This window comes from Semicossyphus pulcher, unplaced genomic scaffold (genome assembly GCF_022749685.1).
Source record: "Semicossyphus pulcher isolate SPU_LCO1_2020_fin unplaced genomic scaffold, fSemPul1.0.p SCAF_15, whole genome shotgun sequence".
NCBI classification, from domain to species: domain Eukaryota; kingdom Metazoa; phylum Chordata; class Actinopteri; order Labriformes; family Labridae; genus Semicossyphus; species Semicossyphus pulcher.
The window spans coordinates 22,644,726-22,665,203 of record NW_027211659.1 but is presented as its reverse complement, the minus strand read 5'-3'; the positions used below and the strand labels follow the sequence as shown (position 1 = coordinate 22,665,203).

Below are 20,478 nucleotides of genomic sequence, written 5' to 3'. Positions count from 1 at the left end.
CCACAGTGATGCTCACTTTTCACACAACACCCTAAAAAACAAATCTATGTTGGGACAGTAATAGAGGTTTCACCTGAGGCCTGTCTGGCACATATGAAATATTTCAGCTCTGATATCATCCCATCCGTACTCTAATTGAATATCCTCTAGAACTGTCAGCCCCAGGAAGTACCTAAATAAAAGTCTTTCTAATCTTCATGGATGGGAAGTGAATGCATGAGCCTGCTCATGTATGAAAAGTTGGCGTTTCTGAAATGAGGTGCACAGCTCAACCTGATATCATCCTCCAACTGGAGTGAAATAAAATAAGAAGCTAAATGTAGAGCTAGTGTGGAGCAAAAGTGGAAAACATTGAGTAACAGAAAACATGGTAACTCAGACTTTTATTGCTGACGACTCCTAATTAAAATAAAAGGTAGAGATGTCTCTGTTTTGTTTTTCATTCTTCATTCTGCCTATAAACTTCTCATTTTCAGCCCATTTCATCTTACAAAAAGAAAACACCACTCTCCTGAACGTGTCAACATAGCTTCCAGCTTTTTGAAATGAAAACAATACAAACAGTAAGGGAAAGTCTGATGACCCATAAAAAAAGGTGTACTTTTATCTTTGTTTGATGTGATCACATTGGCTTGAGCCTGTTTTTGCTTTGTTACTAAAGACAACTGAATGTTAAAGAGTTTTCACAGCTCCTAACAACATGCAATGTGAAATAGGGACAAGAAACCATCTACATATAAATAAAATGTCCCTACTCTGATCTACACATGTATAGCTGCAAATCCACAACGAATTTCACCGCAAATATAATACTAGCATATAATACATTTATGTTTTTAAGATTTGACATTTTTTAAATAAACAAATAATTTACACATTCCATATTCAATGTTGGGCAGTGTGTGTAATGTCAATAATTATACAGTTAAGCTCCATCCATCAATCCACCCATTATCTATACCACTTATCCTGTTCAGGGTCGTGGGGGGGCTGGAGCCTATCCACACCTTGGATTTATTTACCATCAGATAGCTGGACAGTAATTTTTTTCTTTGTCTCTATTCATTACCTGCCCTATCCTTGATGAGCACCTGGCCCTTCACCTTCTTTTTCACTACAAGATCATCAACACCAGTTTTTTTGACCCAGTGCAGCACTCCCTTATTTTTTTCTTTTCCTACAATCAGTACTGTTGGAAAAGCAGCAAAGACGAACATTATTGTATTGCTTTGGCTTTGCACAACGTCTGTGTTGTATCAAATAAAAGTTACTGTTCATTAGGGGAAGCGCAGCTACTGAAAGATACTCTTAATCTTAATCTTTGTTTTTAAATTGTGATCAAACCCACAATCATCAAGTGTATCTACAGTGGGATAATAATTAAATCTGATCTCTCATGATTTGCGATTGATTTCTCATAACATCTGAAGTGCAAACACAGGCTGTTTACTCATTCAGAAGGGACTTTTTCCCCATTTGGCTTTAATATGTAATTAAAGAAATAAACAAATCAGGGATTATAACTGCTTAGATGATTTTTATGAGGCATTAGTCATTAGATATGACTTTTGCTTCAGTAACTGACACTCACATTGAAGGCTGAATCAAATAATTGAGCCTGACTTTGTTTCATTGGGCAACACAATTACACCAGCTAAGGGTGACTAAGTTAACTAACTGTGATTCTGGCTTTCATGGATCTCATCAGACTTGTGTTTTTGGCCCATTTTTGAAGAGGACACTGCAATAAGGGGACTCTTTTTAGATTCAGACTGCCAGCAGGAAGCTATTCATGAGGACACTGAGGGGATAACAATGTTCTAATGCATGTATTATGTGTGACAATGTGTTTTTTATGCACTAAACAGATGGCTTCAATGGAGGGCAGGAAATATCCAAAGGACATTTTGCAGGTCTGCAATCAGTGTGTGGTGAAAAAAACCTACACATAGTATTTGTGTGTTCTAATCTGACACACACAACACATCCAAGATAAAAAAAACGTCTTCTATGATCAAGGCACATTCTGCAGACTGAATGAGCTGCTGTAATATTACGCGAGCTGGTCTTTTATTGACTTATTTATTGTTATTATCATGTTATTATTGGATAAATTCCTGAGTGTAAACAATATGCCAGTCATATTCTCTATGAGCTCAGATGGCCAATTGTTTCTCCCGCAGCTTATTAGCAGGGGTTAGACTGTGGGGTGCTGCTAAGTTGAAAGAAAGCAGGTTCATAGAAATAAATATGTCTTTAAAATCTTTTTTTTAAAATCTGCAATTGGGTATGCAATAGAAGACAGATGCCACATTTAAGCAGGTAGCAAATAGTGGAGGAAAATTAAGTTTGGATGTGGAGGTTGTAAGGCACTGAAAGATCTAGTCAGTGGATCTAGAGCAGCTCCAAGTGGTTAAACTGGCGACAACAGCTGAGGGAAAAAAAAAACCTTGATGTGATCTGTCGGTAGGAGAGCTGCACTGTAGTCTGCCTTTTAGCTGACACTGTTCTGTGGTGGTATGGAGTAGAGATGATTCCAATTTCATGCACTGCTGAGTAATGTTATGGACAAGATGAAGAGATGTGTTGTTTGTCACATTTTGATGCAGAATGGGGGGGCTTCGTAGAACTGACCTACATGGTATGGGGAATGATAGAATCATTACTCTGAAACATCTCAAGGCATTGGTTGTAACATAAGAGCATCGTGTAAATCATAATTATCAACCTGAATTGGCAGTTCTGAACATGTCCCATCACTGATCAAATGTAGAGAAGAAAATGTAGATAAAGATGCACAAAATACTACCAGCTCTGTTTCAAAAATCATACAGACAAAAAATGGAGACTAAATGTTAGAATGTCCTTGTGAACAGTTACATTTGAAATTAACACTATAACCATGTGGGAACTACAAAGCACTTCCAGTGAAGAGTAGCAAGTTTTCTTGGCTGCATCACTGTACACAGAACAATGTCGAAACAACAACATGGCTGTAAACTTCACAAACTAAGTCTCAATATGACAATAAAACTAACTGCGGTGGAAGCAGAGATGGGTGAAAAAAACTGTGGGTGGCATGAGGCAGGGCAGCATGAAGCCAGTCTCTAGGCTGCTATGATAGTCTCTGCTCCGAGCTTGTTATTGAAGTTGGCTAAACCAGGGGTTCTCAAACTTTTGAGGCACATAGCTTAACTCTGTACGTCAAAGCATCCCTTTTCGCTGAACTGGAGAATCAGTATTTTTATTTAAGTACTTACTTAAAACAAGCAGGGTGAGCAAATTAAACAACAGAATGTACTCGGCTACTTCAAAACATAAATAACTATAACTATTTTTGTGAAGGTACTGCAGAGGCCTACTTCGTACACTCCCCTCTATTAAAAGAGTTGAAGTTTGACTTTTCCCTATTGGACCTGAATGCAGCTCTCCTCTCCTCTCCTCTCCTCTCCTCTCCTCTCCTCTCCTCTCCTGTAACTTGTGTCATGGAGTGCGCAATGAGTGTGTGGTTGAGCAAGTACAAGAAAGAGAGAGCGGCAGGGTGACAGAAAGTACGAGCAGAGCAGAGAGAAAGTTAAGCTTATATTGAACATTGTACCGGGGCTTCATTCAAAACGTTTGAGGCTCAAGCCCGCGCTCCCCAGAACGCCTTTTTAGCCAAAAGGTGACAGTGTTCCTACTGCCGCCCTAGTTGACTCTTCACCTGACAGCACTGTCAACTGGCCAAAGGGGAGAAGCTCCATGGTGTGGTGGCGTTTTTTTACTTTGATTGAGTAGGATGCACATTGTAACTTTTTCTGAATGTTTAGAAATCGGATGTTTTCCCATCACAGATGGTAAAGAAAGATTCTTACAGGTAAAATATAGTACTCATATAAGCTGACATTTTTGTGGCGCTAAACTGAAATAAAATGAATGGCAGACGTTGGGGACATGGTTGTTAGGGATGTGGTTAGTGGGCTCAGTGTTCAGTGTTTGGATGACGAGAAATAATGCCAGTTGGAGGCCAAAACAAATGTAATAGTAATCCTTACTTATATGCGGTTCCTTTTTGTTATATAACATTGGCACCAGGAATAGTTGCATTGTTTCCTTAAAGAATGATAATGACTGTGGGCGGTGAGAGCTAGCATGGAGGGGGCTGGTTCTGTGATGCCAGAACTAACTGTTGAGCCTCCGCGAGGTGTCGTGGGCCTAACTTGACTAAACACCGGTGAAGGGAGGTGCCCACTTGATAACCCTGTTTATGTGCTGGCTCTCGCTGCCCATCTAACTACAAGTTACTCTCTCTTCTCTCCTCTCTTCCCTCATGAAAATGGGGGAGTAGGGGGAGGTACAGCGTACAGCCTAAGGGCCTGATCAGACAGAACGCGTTTTGCAGGCGTAAAATGCAAGGCGCACCGCACTGCCTTTTTGTGAAAGGGGGGGCGACTTTTTTCCCCTACTGTTGTTAAGTCAACCATCGAATCATTAGCTGTCATTAACTTAACCGTTACATTGTAAACTGACAGAAGGCTCGCCTCTCCTTTCATCCGATTGGACAATGAGAAAAAACGCTCATGACGTCGGGCACTTTTCTGCTTTGAGTTGAAGTTTTTTCAACTCGAGGCGCTCGGAGCGTTTCCTCAAAAACGCGAGGCGCACTGAGCGGAAAAAAGCGAGGCGCTCCGCAAAGCAAAAGCAGCGCGCAAAAAGCGTTCCTCTCATTGAAAACAATGACAAAAAAGCCGGACCCAGCTGCTAAAACGCGTCCTGTCTGATCGGGCCCTAAGCCAGTGGAGGTGAGTGCTAGCCCTAGACAGGGCACCTCACCCTGGCTCTGCCTTTCCAACACATCTCTCTCTACAAACTCTTCTCTCTATTTTTTTCTCTTGTGTGTTTAATTCAAATGTGGGGGTCAGTAGAAGCCATGTGGTAGGGTAAGTAGTATCAGTGTTGGAGCTGGAGCTTGCATGAATGGAGCCTGAGTCTGTTGAAGTTGTCAGTGCTGCTTGGGCTGTGGTGGTAGGTTAGGTTAATTATAAGTTCAAACTCAAATTGGCAATTTGCCAACAACACATTACATTCATTAATCCAACATTCGTGATACAATTACTAACATTACGTCATATAATAATAAATAATTATAACAATATTTTAAGTTTATCGGTGTGAATTTTAGCCCCATTGGGAATGTTATTGGGGGCCCATTTGTACACAGTATTAGAATGAATTGATGAATGCATTAGATGAGATGTTTTGTTTTGTAAATCTCAGATTGCTGTGTCCAAATTTACGTTTGGATAACTTTAGGTCAATTACAGCCTCTTGTAGATGACTTGCAGAATCACAAGGTAAAAAAGAAAAACTTTGTATTTAGAAAGTTTTAAGCCGCCCCGTGTTCACTGCTGAGTCAGAGCTGAGTCATGTGAATCATGAGCTGTGAAAGTGTGAACACATCTGTCACATAATCTCAAACAAAAGCTTTAGCTAAGAGGTCTATGTCATGGCAAGTATGTATTCTTTCTTGCAAATAACAGTGAGTACAAGATCTCTTAATGGTAGTTTAGTAAACAATGGCACTAATGAATTTCAGAGACCTACTTTGTGGGGAATAGTTGAGGTAGGTTTTTGATGGTTACATTAAATATTGAAATTACAATGACACACATGACAAAGAATTGAAAACCTTGCACTATTTTACCCTGAAATAACAGAATTACCTTGCCATTACCATACAAGTAACCATAAAACACCAACACTTAATAGTGTATTTACTTCCTGATTAGATTACTTCCTGAATACATTTTAAGAGTGGTTGCTTTTCCTTGCTGTCTAATCCTATTGAGGTCACTAAGTAGCTGTGAGGACTCGGAAGCTCACAGTATAATAAAATACAAATACTCAGCAGCGCCCCTCCCTCTGAAAGGAATGGCCCAGCGAAGGATGCTGTAGTGAAATACTACCGTTTTCCAGTCAAGGACATTGATCGCTGCAGGCAATGGCTCAGAGCGGTACAGAATCCGAAATATGACGAGAATATCGTGCATTGTCTAAAAATTCTTCGGGTCTGCAGTCTACATTTCAAACCTGACAATTTTGAACGAGACATGACATCGGAGGTGGGCGTCCTATATTGAGGTAGTGTAGTTTAGCAAGCTCCCTGGCCTCTGCCAGATGACACATTTGACATAGTCTGGCAGAGGTTTTCCAGGGCCCATTGGAGAAGCGGATAGCGTCCTCCAAAGGCACAGAGCGAAATGGCATTTTAAAAAGGAAAACAGATAGGGGACCTCAGTATCAGTATTTTTAATGTGACAAGACTTATATGATGCAATATGATGCAATCATCCAATGAACCCATACTTTATATTGTTCATGTTTAGTTTATCTGTTGATTTAACTGTCTCTTTAAATTACAAAAACATCCTGAGGTCCAGCACTGGCATAATGTATGAGAATAATGTCCCAGCATACAGAAGTAATTACTTTTAATTACTGTACAGTAATTACTGAGGTTAACCTCACCAAACATATAAAAGCCTAATAAACGCAATTTTCCTTAAAGTGGGTGAGTATAAATGCAGGTGTAAAAAGTTCTATGCCAACATTTGTACCAACATGTGTACTTCACATTTTGTACTTGACTCACAGTAGACTAGACAATACGCATGCACATCTGTGTGTGCAGGCTCCCTGTCCCTTGGTGACCTCATTTTCTTTGTGGCTCAGTATAGCCCTGCCCCTTCCAGACAAAATCCATAATTTCTATTTGATGGTGCAGTCAGGCTAGGCTTTCTGGAGGACACTCGCTGAAATTGATGTGTCTCATTTCAGGTCTACTGAGGACGCCAATTACCCTTTGGAAACTCTTTGAGGATGCTGCAACACTGCCTTTTTTATCCCTGTTCTGTTGTTTCTGTCTTGCTCTCTATCGTTTTATAGCCGATTACCTCCTCTCTCTGAACTCTCTTTCTCCACCCCATCTGAGACATAACACTTCTTTGTGCTACTGTATTCTTCTGTTCCTCTAGCTTGCCTCTGCATTGCACTCTCACCAGTGTTCATGTTTGTGTGTTCGTAAATTTTTTCCCCTACCAGGTCAGGCTTATGCTGTGTGCTAATTTTGTCTTATTAAGCAAACATACTGAGTCTGAGCTGTTTTTGTCATACTTGAATTCAAAGTAATTGTGATTGCATTACAAGCCATAAAAAAACAAAATACAAGGAAAAAAGAGAGACCTCTGAAGATTATTCACCTATGAAAAAGCTAGTTAGTTATTCTATGACACAGAGTTCTGTATATTAAAGACGGCCCTCATTACTGCATCCTGCTGCAATAATTAATCTTAGAAAACAAATATAAATCAAACAACTTACAAGCGAAACTTGTTTCATGGTGTCCCTCCAGGTTTTGTCAACAGTAGTGAAACGGCGTCCCTCCTCTGGCATTTGAGTCATGATGTCTGGGGAGCTGAATATGGGCTCCAGGTAAAGCCACGTGGACTGCACCTTTAACCATTCATCCAGGATCTCCTGGAGAAGCAGCAACTTGTCCTCCCATTCCCTACAGGAGAAAAAAAGTAAATCTAAGTGGGAATACAAATTTGGGGACTTGGGGGGATCTAAGTGACCTGTAAAATAAATCAAGTTCCATAACTATCTCAGGAGCAGGCATAAAAAAGTAAAATGTAAAGCAATTCTTCATATGATCCCAAAGGAACCTTCGTTAATATCACTTTACTAGGTTTAGAGAATCATTCTTCACTTTCTGTTTAAGGGCAATAAGCCAGAAGGAATCATTTAAAATATAGCAATATACTGTATGCTTAAAGGTTAAAGGGGTTTGGGAATCCTAGATGCCAGATATCCTCTGATCTGTAGTAATTTTACAAATGTTATAACAACATAATTTCTTTATACTCACTTTGGTGTCATCATCTACCACCCACACTTCTGGATGATTCCATTAAAAATATGTGATATTACAAAAAACTTCATAAGAAACTATACAGTAGGAGCTTTAGCCCAATCCGCCCAATATGGCATAATACATTTTTAAAAGCTGCTGGGAACACTGTTTCAAACATTGCCTGGCAGCAGCATAATATTGCAAAAAATCTCACAAATAACAGAGGTTGTGGATATGGCATCATTTTCTGAACTCAGAGAAAGATAAAACTGGACAGTAATAAATTCATGTGTGTGTGTGTGTGTGTGTGTGTGTGTGTGTGGTCAACTGAAAGTGTGGTTTTCCAAGTTTCACAAAGACTATTGGAAGTATAATTCTGAGATAGCAAAATTAATCTTCCTATCTCTTACCGTATCTCCACCTCAAAAGGCTTAATGAATGGTGAGCCCCTCATGGTTTGTGTCTTAACTATGTGATCGTCCAGCAACATCTGCACTTCATCCACAGATGACAGGATGGAGGTGCCCGTCTCTCGGTAGGCCAGGAGGCTGAACTCCATGTCACCCCACTCGCCAGCCATTTTCTCCATGGCCTTCTCCAGGGAGTACTCCTTGCTGGCCGCCTCACTGATGCCCTCAAAGCTGCTCAGGTGCTGCTCCAGGCTCATGGATAGGAAGTGAGCCACACAGACCTGATCATCAGCTGGCTGCAGGGAGATACCAGCCACCTCAGACATGGCATCCCAGTGACGGTCACGCAAGCCTGGGTTGCACAGCACCTATGGAGAAGAGTAGTACAACAAAGACATAAATGATCTAGTGGAAAGACATTTGATATAAAAGTTATCTTGACTTCTACAGACATTACATATTTCTCTTAGGGTATCACCTGCACTATCGGAATGTGCTCCTTGAACTCCTCCACCTTAGACCTCATATTGGTGGCTATGTTCAGGGCTTTAGGAACATCACTGAAACCTTTCTCCAGCTTGTACAGAGTGCGCCAGAAGTTCCCAACATCACCTTCAACCTACAAAGGTGGGGTTTGACAAAGGGAATAACAGGATATACAACTATTAATACTTGTCACTTGAATTAATAAAAAAAAATGTTTAGTACAATAACATTTTTTCTATCATCTTTAGTACATATAGCAATTCACCATCCATCATATATGAATCATTTGTCACCCTTATTATCACTTCTGTAACCAGGAAGTAGAAAGCAGTAGGAAGTTTAGATATTGTTACAGAAACAAAGATTTGAGTAATAGGCATAACAGACAAATTTTCTACTTCCATAACTGAAGCAACTCAAAAAGAAAAATGTATCAATGTGTGTTCAGATGTAGTAGTTCTATAGCAATGCTTAATCTTTTCATTTCATTTGCCTTTTTCATGTAATTAGGTAAATATGTATCTAAAAAATACAAGAGCAGATACAGTTGTCAGATGGACAGTAAATTTAGCAGAAAAGACTGATAGGCTATGCCACATATTGATTTATGACATAGAGTATGTTTGAAGACTAAAATCCATAAATGTATGTGTACAGGTATTTGGGACAGCATGAAAGGGAGGCACTGTCATATTATTGGTGAGTTGAAGAGGTCAAGCTTTTCCATATTTGAAGTTTACCACATTTCAAACAAAGCAGATTTTTCCTTCAGAAACAGCTTACTTGTGCACATACACCTGCCATGAGGGCACCAACCCTCAGAGAATGCTTTTACTGCAGTGCAGTTTATTTTCTTACATACCTCAACATTATCACAGTTTCACAGATAAAGTTATCCAACTGAAATAAATTTGCTTGCTTGATTTTCTATTACATGTTTAATCTCTATCCTTTGCAAGGTTACTATAAGTAACTGAACTAGGTGGATACAATTAGGGAAGCTTGTCGAGTTCTCTGCCATTTCTTTGGCTAAACTTTTTCTCCTGTTTTGTGGCCAGTTAGGGATGCTGGTACAATTTTTCTGTTTCAGTGTGTGGTTGTGGGTTTTTTTGTATTTCTTCAGATTGGGTGGGTTATACATTGAGCATTTCTGCAGCATGTTACTCCCTGTTCTCCTACACACGCGAAAAGGTTATAACAATATAACTTATAGATCAATTAACTAAAACTCTGCAGTTAGTGATTAAAAAAGAAAAAACTAAATGCTAACTACAGGGCCTGGAAAAAAACAGGGAGAGTATAAGCATTTTTAAAAACTAAGCCTAACCCTAATCTTAAGCAACATTAAAACTGTAATGAAGATAAAAGATGTCTCTGTTCATTGTCAAGTTAGTGATTGTTTGATGATTTAAACTTTTACATTATGTCCAATATAAGAGAATTTCCAGTTCCTGGTACCTTGTCTGGGTTGACACCCGAGAGAGGTCCATGGAGCCACTGCTCCTCCTGGTTTAGGAAATCAGTGGCTGTCTCATACAGGCGCAAGAAGGGTGTGAGCTTGTCCTGGATCTTCTTACGTTGTGGGTACTGGGACACAGACCAGCCATAGGCTTCCTCCTCTATGTTGAACTCATTTATCTATTGGCAGGAAGGATCAAAGAAAGAAAAGAGGATGGGAGGACAGAAGGAAGACCGAAACAGAGACATAAATAGTAAAGACAGATAGATATGTAGATGAGTGTTATTGTATGGATGATAAACACCTGATACAGCCTCTTACAAGTCAATGCTGCCCCCTAGAGGTTAAATAATTGAAAGCACATACTGTAATTCAACTTCAAACACCATGCAATAATCCACTGTACATTGTTACATGTTTCACTCCTGTGAAGCACACTGTTTTGATATAAGTGCCGGTGCTTGTGTCTATTAAGAATATCAAGTGACTTCTAAAGCTTCAAACATCACTGGTGCTTTGGAAAGGGCTTCTTTCAGTTTGACAGGGGTAAAAAGTTTTACAGCTGACTCTGCCAATTAGTGGGAAAAGAAGAAAGTAGGGAATCATTTATAATAAAAATATGCCTATTTCCATAAGAGATATACAGTATATGTATAAAGAGATATATATTATCATAGGTTTAAGATAATGAATCATTACCACCTTATATTAAGTAATAGCGACCCAAAAAAAAGGTCATATGAGTTTCATGTCAGCCTATATATTTTGTGTCTAGGATTTCGGGACAAAGCAGGATAATTTTACTGAAATTTACAGAACGATAACATCTATATTAAATTCAGCTCTTCTAAACAAATTTCTTGAGATTTACTAAAAATTACAAGCCGCCTGATGTCACTGTGTTTGCTGTGTTTGAAGACCCAAAGTTTGAAACTTTCTGAAGCACAAATAGAAAGATGCCAAAAGGTTCATAAGGCGTTATCACTAGATAGCAGTATATTAAATTTCAGCATAATTTGCTTTAATATTATCTTAAAGTAATTGTTAAGTCACTATCTATCGTCGAATGAGGTAACACAACGGTGATTGAGCCTATGGCCCACTGATGGAAGCCTTGGCATTTACATAATTACAGACTGGGTGTCTGTGCGATGTTTGCAGAAAAAATCACAAGCGGCGCCCAGTTTGAGACGCGTTTTCCATCACCCAGCAGTGGTTGGTCTGCCAGAGAGCGTAGGTGGAACTAAGCGGCTGCTTTTCCGGTCTCTGCAAGTGTTGCGAGTAAACAGTAATCTACTATGGCTGAACAAACAAAGAAAAGATCGATGACTACAGATACAACTTCAAAAATAAGTGAAAATCCAAAGAAAATCAGACAAATTCGACGCTCAGATGAAGACAAACAGTCTAAAAAGGAAAGCGACCGTCAGGGACGAAAATCAAGAGTTACATTCAATGTCCTCGTGTACCTTTTCCATTGCTGCATCCAGTTTAGCATTGAGGACCTGGGATTTCTTTAGGTATTTGTTGAGATCTGTCAGCTCACCAAAGGTGGTAAACTCCTCCACCTGTACACTGTAGCTCTCCAATTCTTCCACAAAGTGATCACAGCAGAGCTAGAATACACAAAAAGAAATTCACTTTGTTGTTTTGCAGCTTAACTTTTTTTCATTTTAAAATCACAATCACTGCTTAGTTCTGCAGTTCTGATGTAAAAAAAATCAGATTCCAATTAACGGATCAATCATGCATTGACTGATAGAGTAAAACACAGACCTTAAGCCCACTTTGATATTGCTCAGTCTTTTCAGTAATGATCTTTCGGTGCTCCCTAAAGATTGATGGCATTCGCTTAAGCCACTGAATGGTCTGTGCATTACGCTGCATGTCCAATGGTGAGAGGGTGACAAAGTCCATCAGGAAACACAGTTGTGTATTAGAGTCTGCCAATCTTTTCTTCAGGGAAGGCATCTCTGTAGTCTCCACCTTTTTCATGAAGACCTGCATGGGAGTAGCAAAGTGCAGTATTTCATTTAGATGGCATATATATTTTAGGCTTAAAAAGAAAGTATAATTGCTACCATGGAAGACCTACTCTTACTTTCTTAAAGTAATTTTGTTATAGACCTTATGCACCTGAAAACAACTTTTAACTTTTTCTAAAGCTTTCCTGCAATGTTTCCTGCAATGCAATGTGTCAAGCTTTACACTCAGGAAATGATTGAGGTTTACTGAAATACATGGACAGCAGCTTTTCTTTTCTACATACTTCCTCATTACCTCATGATATGCCAGGCTTTCTGTAGCCTGGGGCCAATTACAAAGCAATCAGAACCACAAACAAAATCAAATCCTTGTACTGATACAAACCAAGAAAAAAAAAAAAAAAGTTTTTTTTTCTATTATTATTATTATGTCTTAGATTACTCTTTTTTCTATCTGCTTATACTTGTACATTCTGTAGCACAGCACATCAATCTGGTCTGAGTGACATTATTTTGGGGTAGTTACCTTAAGCTCCATCAGTTTTTGTGTGTCAGGTGGAGTGCTCAGGGCCTTCTCTGCAATCATCTCAAATTCAATACAGAGCCTGTGAAAGGAAGGGCATTTATTCAATGACATGTTCTTAGAATCTTATAATAGCACAACTTGGAGCCAAGAAGCCCTACCACCTGTGTTGGATACAGCCCAAATCAGCAGCTTCATTAGGCTTGTTGTGTTTCCCCTAGAGGGATTAATAAAGTTTTTCTTTTTCTTCTTCTAATACTGGGCCTGAAACCAAAAAGGGTACCACTGTACATTCCAAATGACCCGATAGGCCAGCTAAGTCCTGAAACAGGAATTAATCCCCATCAACTCCTCTTAAAAGATAACTTACCTCACCTGAGTTTTTAAACGTATGTGTGGATGTGTCAAAAAAGAACTGAAAAAAGATTAAACAACTGACTTTTTGTTGAGTTCCTGATGGTCCTGTAGCATCCGTGTTGTCAGTCTCTGCTGTAGCTCCTGAGCACGCTTGACCAGAGAATGGATAAGCTTATGGGACTGAACCTCAAACATGCCGAGTCGTACCACCTAAAGCCCAACATATTAGTCAGTAAAACATCAAGAGACTGCTTTTTTTAAGATTTTCAGATTGTATTGGTATTGATTTATCAGAAAGTGTTCTATGTTGACTTGTTATCATTAGAATTAGAAAGTAAAGAAACATTAGCAACCTCATTGTTTCAACACAATTGCACATAGGCTATTTGCGTGAGCTCATTTTATGTTTTTGTTCTATATCATCAGCAGCTCACTGCCCTAAATATATACCTAACACAATTTTATTTCTGGTAGGTTCCACCTTGCTGATCAGGTACCTTGCACAATGTGTACTGGATCTGGTCAACAAACTGCTGGTAGTGCATCACCTCTACCATGATTTCCTGGAAAGAGTGCTGCTCACTGAGGAAGTGCTCCACATCTTCCTCTGCCTGCCTGGTTACCAGTGGGGCATATTTATCATACTCATTGATGTACTCCTTGGGTTTTACACATTCAGCCCAGAACACTCTGCGCACCTCCTCCTGCTGTGTCTGAAGGATTTCTGGAAGAATGATGGGCTTCAAGGTGCTTCCAAACTGGGAGCCTTGCTGGAAGACAGGAAGTAAAATATAAATCTAAGCAGAAAACACACTGATGGAAGAATGGGGTAATGGATAGGTAGTGGCACATGGATATTGATGATGGCAACTCCCACACTTGGATTTATTATCCAATAATGACTACTGTACACCTGTTGACTATATATTTAGTTTAGGATCATGTGTTTCTCTATTTGATGAAGACAGTGACTCCAAATGTTAGTATTTTTGCACATAAAAAGCCTGCAAATTTGGAAGTAGTAGGTTGTTGTCCTCTTAAAATGTAATGTGTTATAGTAACAGGTGTTTCTATATTTTTGTACGGCCCATTTATATCATTGAGGAAAGGGAACAGGCTCTCTGTATGAAGCAATATAACATCATTCAAAGTTATCATACAGTTGTACATGTCATCAGTTTTAGCTAGATGAACCACTTAACTTTCAATTGAGTTCCTCTTACCCAATCAGGGAACAGTTTGGTTTCCATACGAGGTATCATGCTGATAGACCTGAGCATGGACTCATAGATATTAAGGAGGGCCTCCTCATACAGTTTGAGGTCGGGCTCGAACATGATCTCCCTGTCCTCCAGGATCAGATGCAGCACAAAGCCAGGGTGCTCATAGGCTCGCTCTGACCGCTACAAAAGGCAGAAAACAGAAGGACTTCAAGTGTCTACCTGTTTATCTAGGTCAAAATCACTCATTGAAATGACATTATATTCCACTTCTCCTACCAGGTCTTGGGAAATTAGTTCAGTGTAGTCTTTCATTGAGTCTATTGCAAGGCTCTGCAACAGGGAGGTCATCAGTACAGCTGCACAGTTAAAGAAGGACAGTAGCTTGGCCATGTTGCTGGAGGCAGGCACCAGCTTTTGCCTGCACCCCTCGTTGTAAATGTATTGTGCTCCAGGAATCCAACTGGTGTAGAAAACAGCAAAATGTAAATGCATATAATACTCAAATTACAAATACAAATATCAAATAGTCATCCATCCAAACCATCCATCCATCCATCCATTATCTGTAGTGCTTATACTGTTCAGGGTCTTGGAGAGGGCTGAAGCCGATCCAAGCAGTCATTGGGCGAGAGGCGGAGTAAAACCTGGATTGGTCGCCAGTCAATCACAGGGCTGACATACAGAGACAGACAGCCTTTCACGCTCACTGTCACACTTACAGGCAATTTTAGAGTCACCAGTTAACCTAATAAGCATTTCTTTGGACTGTGGGAGGAAGCCGGAGTACCCCCAGGGAACCCATGCATGCACGTCGAGAACATTCAAACTCCACACAGAGAGACCCACTTTGTCCGAACCAGGGTTCGAACTAGAATCCTTCTAGCTGTGAGGCAACCGTGCAGCCCAATATAACATAGTGAAATCATGAAATAATACATTCAAACTTAAATGGGAAAACAGGGAAGGAAGACCCTCAATTAAGTGGCTTGTTTATTGAGAGTTCAAATGAGTAGCATTCGTTTTGAACAGGTTATCTTATCGGTTGGCATTTTGTTTGTTGAAAAGGTGAAAAAAAACTATGATATAGTTTATGTTCTTACTAAAGCAACATAATGCACGAGCATGTAAGCATTAAACAATCATTCTGATTGAGATTTAAAATTTGTATCTTGGTATTAGTTGATAATGTGGGCTTACTTTTTCAGGAGGATCCTTCTTGCATCATCAACATGTCTGCTGACGATCTGCTGAAACACAGAGAGCTCCATGGATTCTTTTCTGTTGTGGAACTCGTCAACATTTATCAGACGAAGATTTCTGCAATAAGGTCATTTAGGAGGTAAACATGAAATGTAAATCTACAACAGCAATTGTATTTTTCAGAGGTTTTGGATACAGGACATTGTAGCTGTCCCACAAATTATAGAAAAGTTGTTAAATTTACACAAATTCCAATACTGAAATTGGTCCATATTCATGCCATTGAAGCAGACCTCTGGACGGTCTAGAAAACTATCCAAAGAAATCTTAGGAACCAGAACCACAGTATTTCTCATATACACAGGAAATTCTTAGAGAGTATGATGCATTTTTAGTGTAAAAGCTTCCATCTGCTGTTAAAATCTGTATACATCTATCCATAGTAGCCATATTAACATTAAATTGTAAAATCATCACCGAATCAATTACAGTTTCCATTCAATTCTGCCATGGTTAGTAATACACTCCATAATAATGATACATGGTATCTCCACATAATGTGGACTCACCTGATACTGAATATCAATTATTGATTTTGATCAAATATCAATATCAATACAAATGAACCATTGAGGGTTTTAATAAAAGTAAAAAATGTATCATAGCATACTTACTTGTAAGAACCATGCCAAAGGAACAGCACCTTCTGCATAATGGGGTTGATGGCATGAAGCTTAAATCTCATCCTCTTTCGTGCATGGACAAAGGCTTCGTTCCATGGTTTTGGCACCACCGCCACTCTGATAGTGAAAGACAAATAAGGGGACTGTGACTAACAGACTTTTTTTTTCTTTAGGCAAAATACACTGGATGATACTTAATTGTATAGGCCTCCTGTCACTGCTGTACAAAGGAAAACATGGATGCAATATGTGACAATGAGAGTACGAGTAAGTAAAGAGTATGAGTAAGTAGAAGCATTGTATACTTCACACAGCATAAACATGCAACATTCTTCACTACATCCTGCTGACTCACTCAAGCCTGTGCGGTGGGAGATCTTTTATTTCGTCCTCATCATTTTCTCTTGAATCCCTGAATGTATATCTCACTGCAATCACAAAAAATATGTTAAAAAAAAAAAAGTAAGACATTCAATTACCACAAATTATCCAGTTCCCATAGATATTTTTGTAAATACAATAGACATGAAAACTGTCATAGATTTTAATCTTGTTTTCAAGAAGCATTTTATATTTTATATATTTTCAATACATAAATATTTGCCTTCCTGATTATGTTGTATGTAATGTCTAACAAAATTGGAATAAATAATATACATATTGCTTTCTTGACACTGAGTAAGTAGTCCTTCTTGATCTCATCCACCAGCAGCTCCATTGTTGTGCTTTGGCGCATCAGGGGACCAGGAACCCTGTCCTTAATGTTCTCCAACCAGAAGTCCTCAAGAGGAGCCACATCCTCCAGGTCTATCCCATTCTGGATGAAGTAGTTATATCTCTGACAGGACAGATGATTATAAATTATTCACAATTGCATTTTAAACACACAAAGCCTGATATAACTTTTATTTTTTTGATGACCTTGATAATTACTTCATAATTGAAAACAAATCTACATCCAGCAACTCAATGAGTGAAGCTTCACATTTTATGGAGCCAAGATTCAGTGTTTAAATATTCCTTATTCACCTCCAATACTGACTTCATTTTGAAAATGTACCTTAGCTGGAGCTAGAACTTCCTTGTGTTCCCTGATTCATGTGTCAACTAACACTCCACATAAAAAATGCCAAAATGAAAAAAACAATGTACGTAGTTTTGTTGCTTGGCTTACATATGTAAAAAAGACTGCACTAAGAAAGAACATACCTAGCAAGTGCAACCAATGAACAAACAAAATGAAGCGATTTTAAAGCTACGATATCAAGTATCTAGAGAAGATCATGTAACTGGCACAGGACGGCACATTGTCTTATTATTGTCATGTAAAGAACAAATGGGGTTCTTGCAATATAATACATGGTAACAAGTGTGTATTGCATTTCACCATTTCATGCTTTTCCATTGCTGTTAATCTGGAGGAGCCACATGGTGGAGAGTTACCGTCCTCCTCAGGCTGGCTAAAAAATGACAAATAAAACGTTAAATGCCACCTTAATAACATATACAAGGCAAGGCAAGGCAAGGCAAGTTTATTTATATAGCACATTTCAGCAACAAGACAATTCAAAGTGCTTTACATAGAACAACAAAGGCAAAGAAACACATCATACATTAAAAAGCAAAGTGAAGAAGAACAGCTAAAATAGAAGCTAAAATTTAAAAATAAAATAAAATAAAATAAAATAAAAATAAAAAATAAGGGTAAAAGCTACAGTGCAGATATAAATAATTTAGAATAGTTATTAAAATAAAAGTATTAAAATAGTTTAATAAAAGGCAGCTGTGAACAGGTGAGTCTTCAGGCTTGATTTAAAAGAAGAAAGTGTTTCAGCAGACCTGCATGTTTCTGGGAGTTTGTTCCAGATATACAGAGCATAAAAACTGAATGCTGCTTCTCCATGTTTGGTTCTGACTCTGGGGACAGAAAGCAGACCTGTCCCTGACGACCTGAGGGGTCTGGATGGTTCGTACTGTGTCAGGAGATCACAAATATATTTTGGCCCTTGACCGTTCAGCGCTTTGTAAACCAGCAGTAGTACTTTGAAGTCTGTTCTCTGACAGACAGGGAGCCAATGTAAAGACCTCAGAGCTGGAGTGATGTGATCTACTTTCTTGGTCTTAGTGAGGACTCGAGCAGCAGCGTTCTGAATCAGCTGCAGTTGTCTGATTGATTTTTTCGGGAGACCTGTAAAGACACTGTTACAGTATACACCGTAATTCCTATCCTAATCAAGGCGATATGGAAGTGATTTGGTTTTATTCAAGGTTTCCAGTATAAAGGTCTGTTTGATATAGCTTGCCGTAATTCTCATAACAAACAAAATTAAACGTCTTTTACTTTACTTTTGTTTGAGTAGTGAAGTAGTTGGTAGGTAGTGGTGTTCGTCCTGTGTTTATAAAGGATGCACAATGCAACAATAGTGTCATGACTGACATATAATTAAACATAATGTATTGTAAATGACTGTGTAACTCACTATATGAATTTAACTAGAGTTTCACGGAGAAGATGGTGCTTTTTATGTTGAGTTTTGATCCTTGTGCGGGTGCTGCTGCTGTGCATGGAGGTACCAGGGAACTGCACTGCTTTCCTCCTCTGGAGCATTTTCTGGCCGACTCGATAACTTTTAAATGGTCCACTGTGTGCCCCGTCAATCAGTCCATTCCCTACAGCACACACACAGAATAACCACTATAACTACAAAATGCATGAGTAGGCTATCAATTAATATGTCATCGTAACTCTCATGTTGTTGGTGTGGTCTAAAATCAAAATTCAAGCAATGGCATAGTATTGTCTTTTATCTTTGAACAATTATTAAAAATGTAAACTTTGAATATTGCACCCACTTTTCATAGCTGCTTCAGATCCCCCGGGTTTCTTCTTCAGTGGGGGGTACAGCGAAAATAAATGTTTTGTTTCCATCCAAGGCTGTTGATGGATGACCTAGACCATTGATTTACCGTCAGTTTGAGTTACAAATAAAGCAAAGATAGAAGTTTTTGTGATTAAAAAAATAGCATGTAACCCTACAGTAGGAAAATGACCACGATAAAAAGAGCAAGATACTTACGTTGACTTTTTTATAGTTATTTTATTTAAAAAGCATTTATATTGGCTAATATTATATTTTCTGAAAAAATGCTAAGTGTAGATTTATGGTTATTCAAATGGCACAAACACAGTCAGTTAAGCTAGTTAAAAGTTATAACGTTAGCATTAAGATACTGATAAACGCTTTCCACTCTGGACAGCGCAGTTTTCTAAACTTACCTGCGGTGGATTTGGTGTCAAGAACGTCACACTATCAGTTATATTTGTTGTTTTCCTGGGTGAACTCATGTTGTTTCTTGTGCCAAGTTACCATAAGCTAACGAAAAACGAGCTAACGAAACTATTGTGCCGTTACTAGGGTCGTTGCTAAGGAAGCAATGGTGAGCTTTGTGAGCACCTTAGCACCAGCTTGACATTGAATTGAGCATAAACCTGTCATTAATTTACCGCTTTAGTTTCAACGGCAGCAAAATTATACATAACCTTAATAGAGTTTAATTTCTGTCGATATTCCATTTAACAACATAACTTAACGTTAACTTTAACGGTAAATAATATGGTTTTGGTAAACTTGTTAGACAAATAGGCCCGTTAGTGTAATAATGAGCTAAACCAACTGGTCAACTTTAAAATATTGCCACTTTCAGCTTTGCTTTTAATATTTTTTTCTAGTTCCCCGTGTTTGTCTTAAAATAACTCAGCATAGGCATTTGACGTGGAATACCTCCAGTTTCAGCGCCCCTAACAAGTTTAGTGCAGCGTGTCAAGTGATGGAATAGTCCATTAGTCTGTAGTTTGCAGGGGGGACCTACCGTTAATAAAATGAAATGCGGGGATTTATTTTGTCGGAGGACAAATACATAGGTACAAAAACTATAACTTGTTTCTATATCTATGGACAAATCTACCTGTAGCACTTCTTTCATATTAGACTATATAAGTCTGATGGTAAAGTCCGCCCCATTCAATCAGTTACAGCATATAAATTATGTTATGAGCAAGCAGGAAGCAGAATATATACAGCATGGATAAAATCTAATTTATGGGTTAAAAAGTCATAAAGCATAAAGTCTCAAGCATATCTTCAAAGGTAGTAGTGCATAACATCAGAACCCTGGCAAGTGAACAAGGGTCCAATTTATAGGCTGAGAGACTACCAATCATATACATTAAAACCATTTCAAATAAACAATCTTACATCTC

General features: G+C 38.7%; 1 protein-coding gene across 1 annotated transcript in view; it reads right to left on the bottom strand.

Annotated features, from left to right (window-relative positions):
• The window catches only part of dnah7 (dynein, axonemal, heavy chain 7), an 87,943-nt gene extending 68,380 nt beyond the window's left edge, over positions 1-19,563 (bottom strand). The window contains exons 1-19 of the mRNA XM_069663508.1: positions 19,495-19,563; positions 19,071-19,167; positions 18,698-18,887; positions 17,605-17,677; positions 16,875-17,055; positions 16,573-16,645; positions 16,209-16,334; positions 15,532-15,651; positions 14,611-14,794; positions 14,335-14,514; positions 13,609-13,881; positions 13,194-13,321; positions 12,758-12,836; positions 12,023-12,247; positions 11,716-11,862; positions 10,246-10,425; positions 8,780-8,920; positions 8,302-8,669; positions 7,360-7,546 (exon numbers count right to left, since the gene is read on the bottom strand). Coding sequence (XP_069519609.1) covers positions 7,360-7,546; positions 8,302-8,669; positions 8,780-8,920; positions 10,246-10,425; positions 11,716-11,862; positions 12,023-12,247; positions 12,758-12,836; positions 13,194-13,321; positions 13,609-13,881; positions 14,335-14,514; positions 14,611-14,794; positions 15,532-15,651; positions 16,209-16,334; positions 16,573-16,645; positions 16,875-17,055; positions 17,605-17,677; positions 18,698-18,887; positions 19,071-19,167; positions 19,495-19,563 — 3,021 coding nt within the window. The remainder of the gene's footprint in view (positions 1-7,359; positions 7,547-8,301; positions 8,670-8,779; positions 8,921-10,245; positions 10,426-11,715; positions 11,863-12,022; positions 12,248-12,757; positions 12,837-13,193; positions 13,322-13,608; positions 13,882-14,334; positions 14,515-14,610; positions 14,795-15,531; positions 15,652-16,208; positions 16,335-16,572; positions 16,646-16,874; positions 17,056-17,604; positions 17,678-18,697; positions 18,888-19,070; positions 19,168-19,494) is intronic.
• Positions 19,564-20,478: the final 915 nt, after the last annotated feature.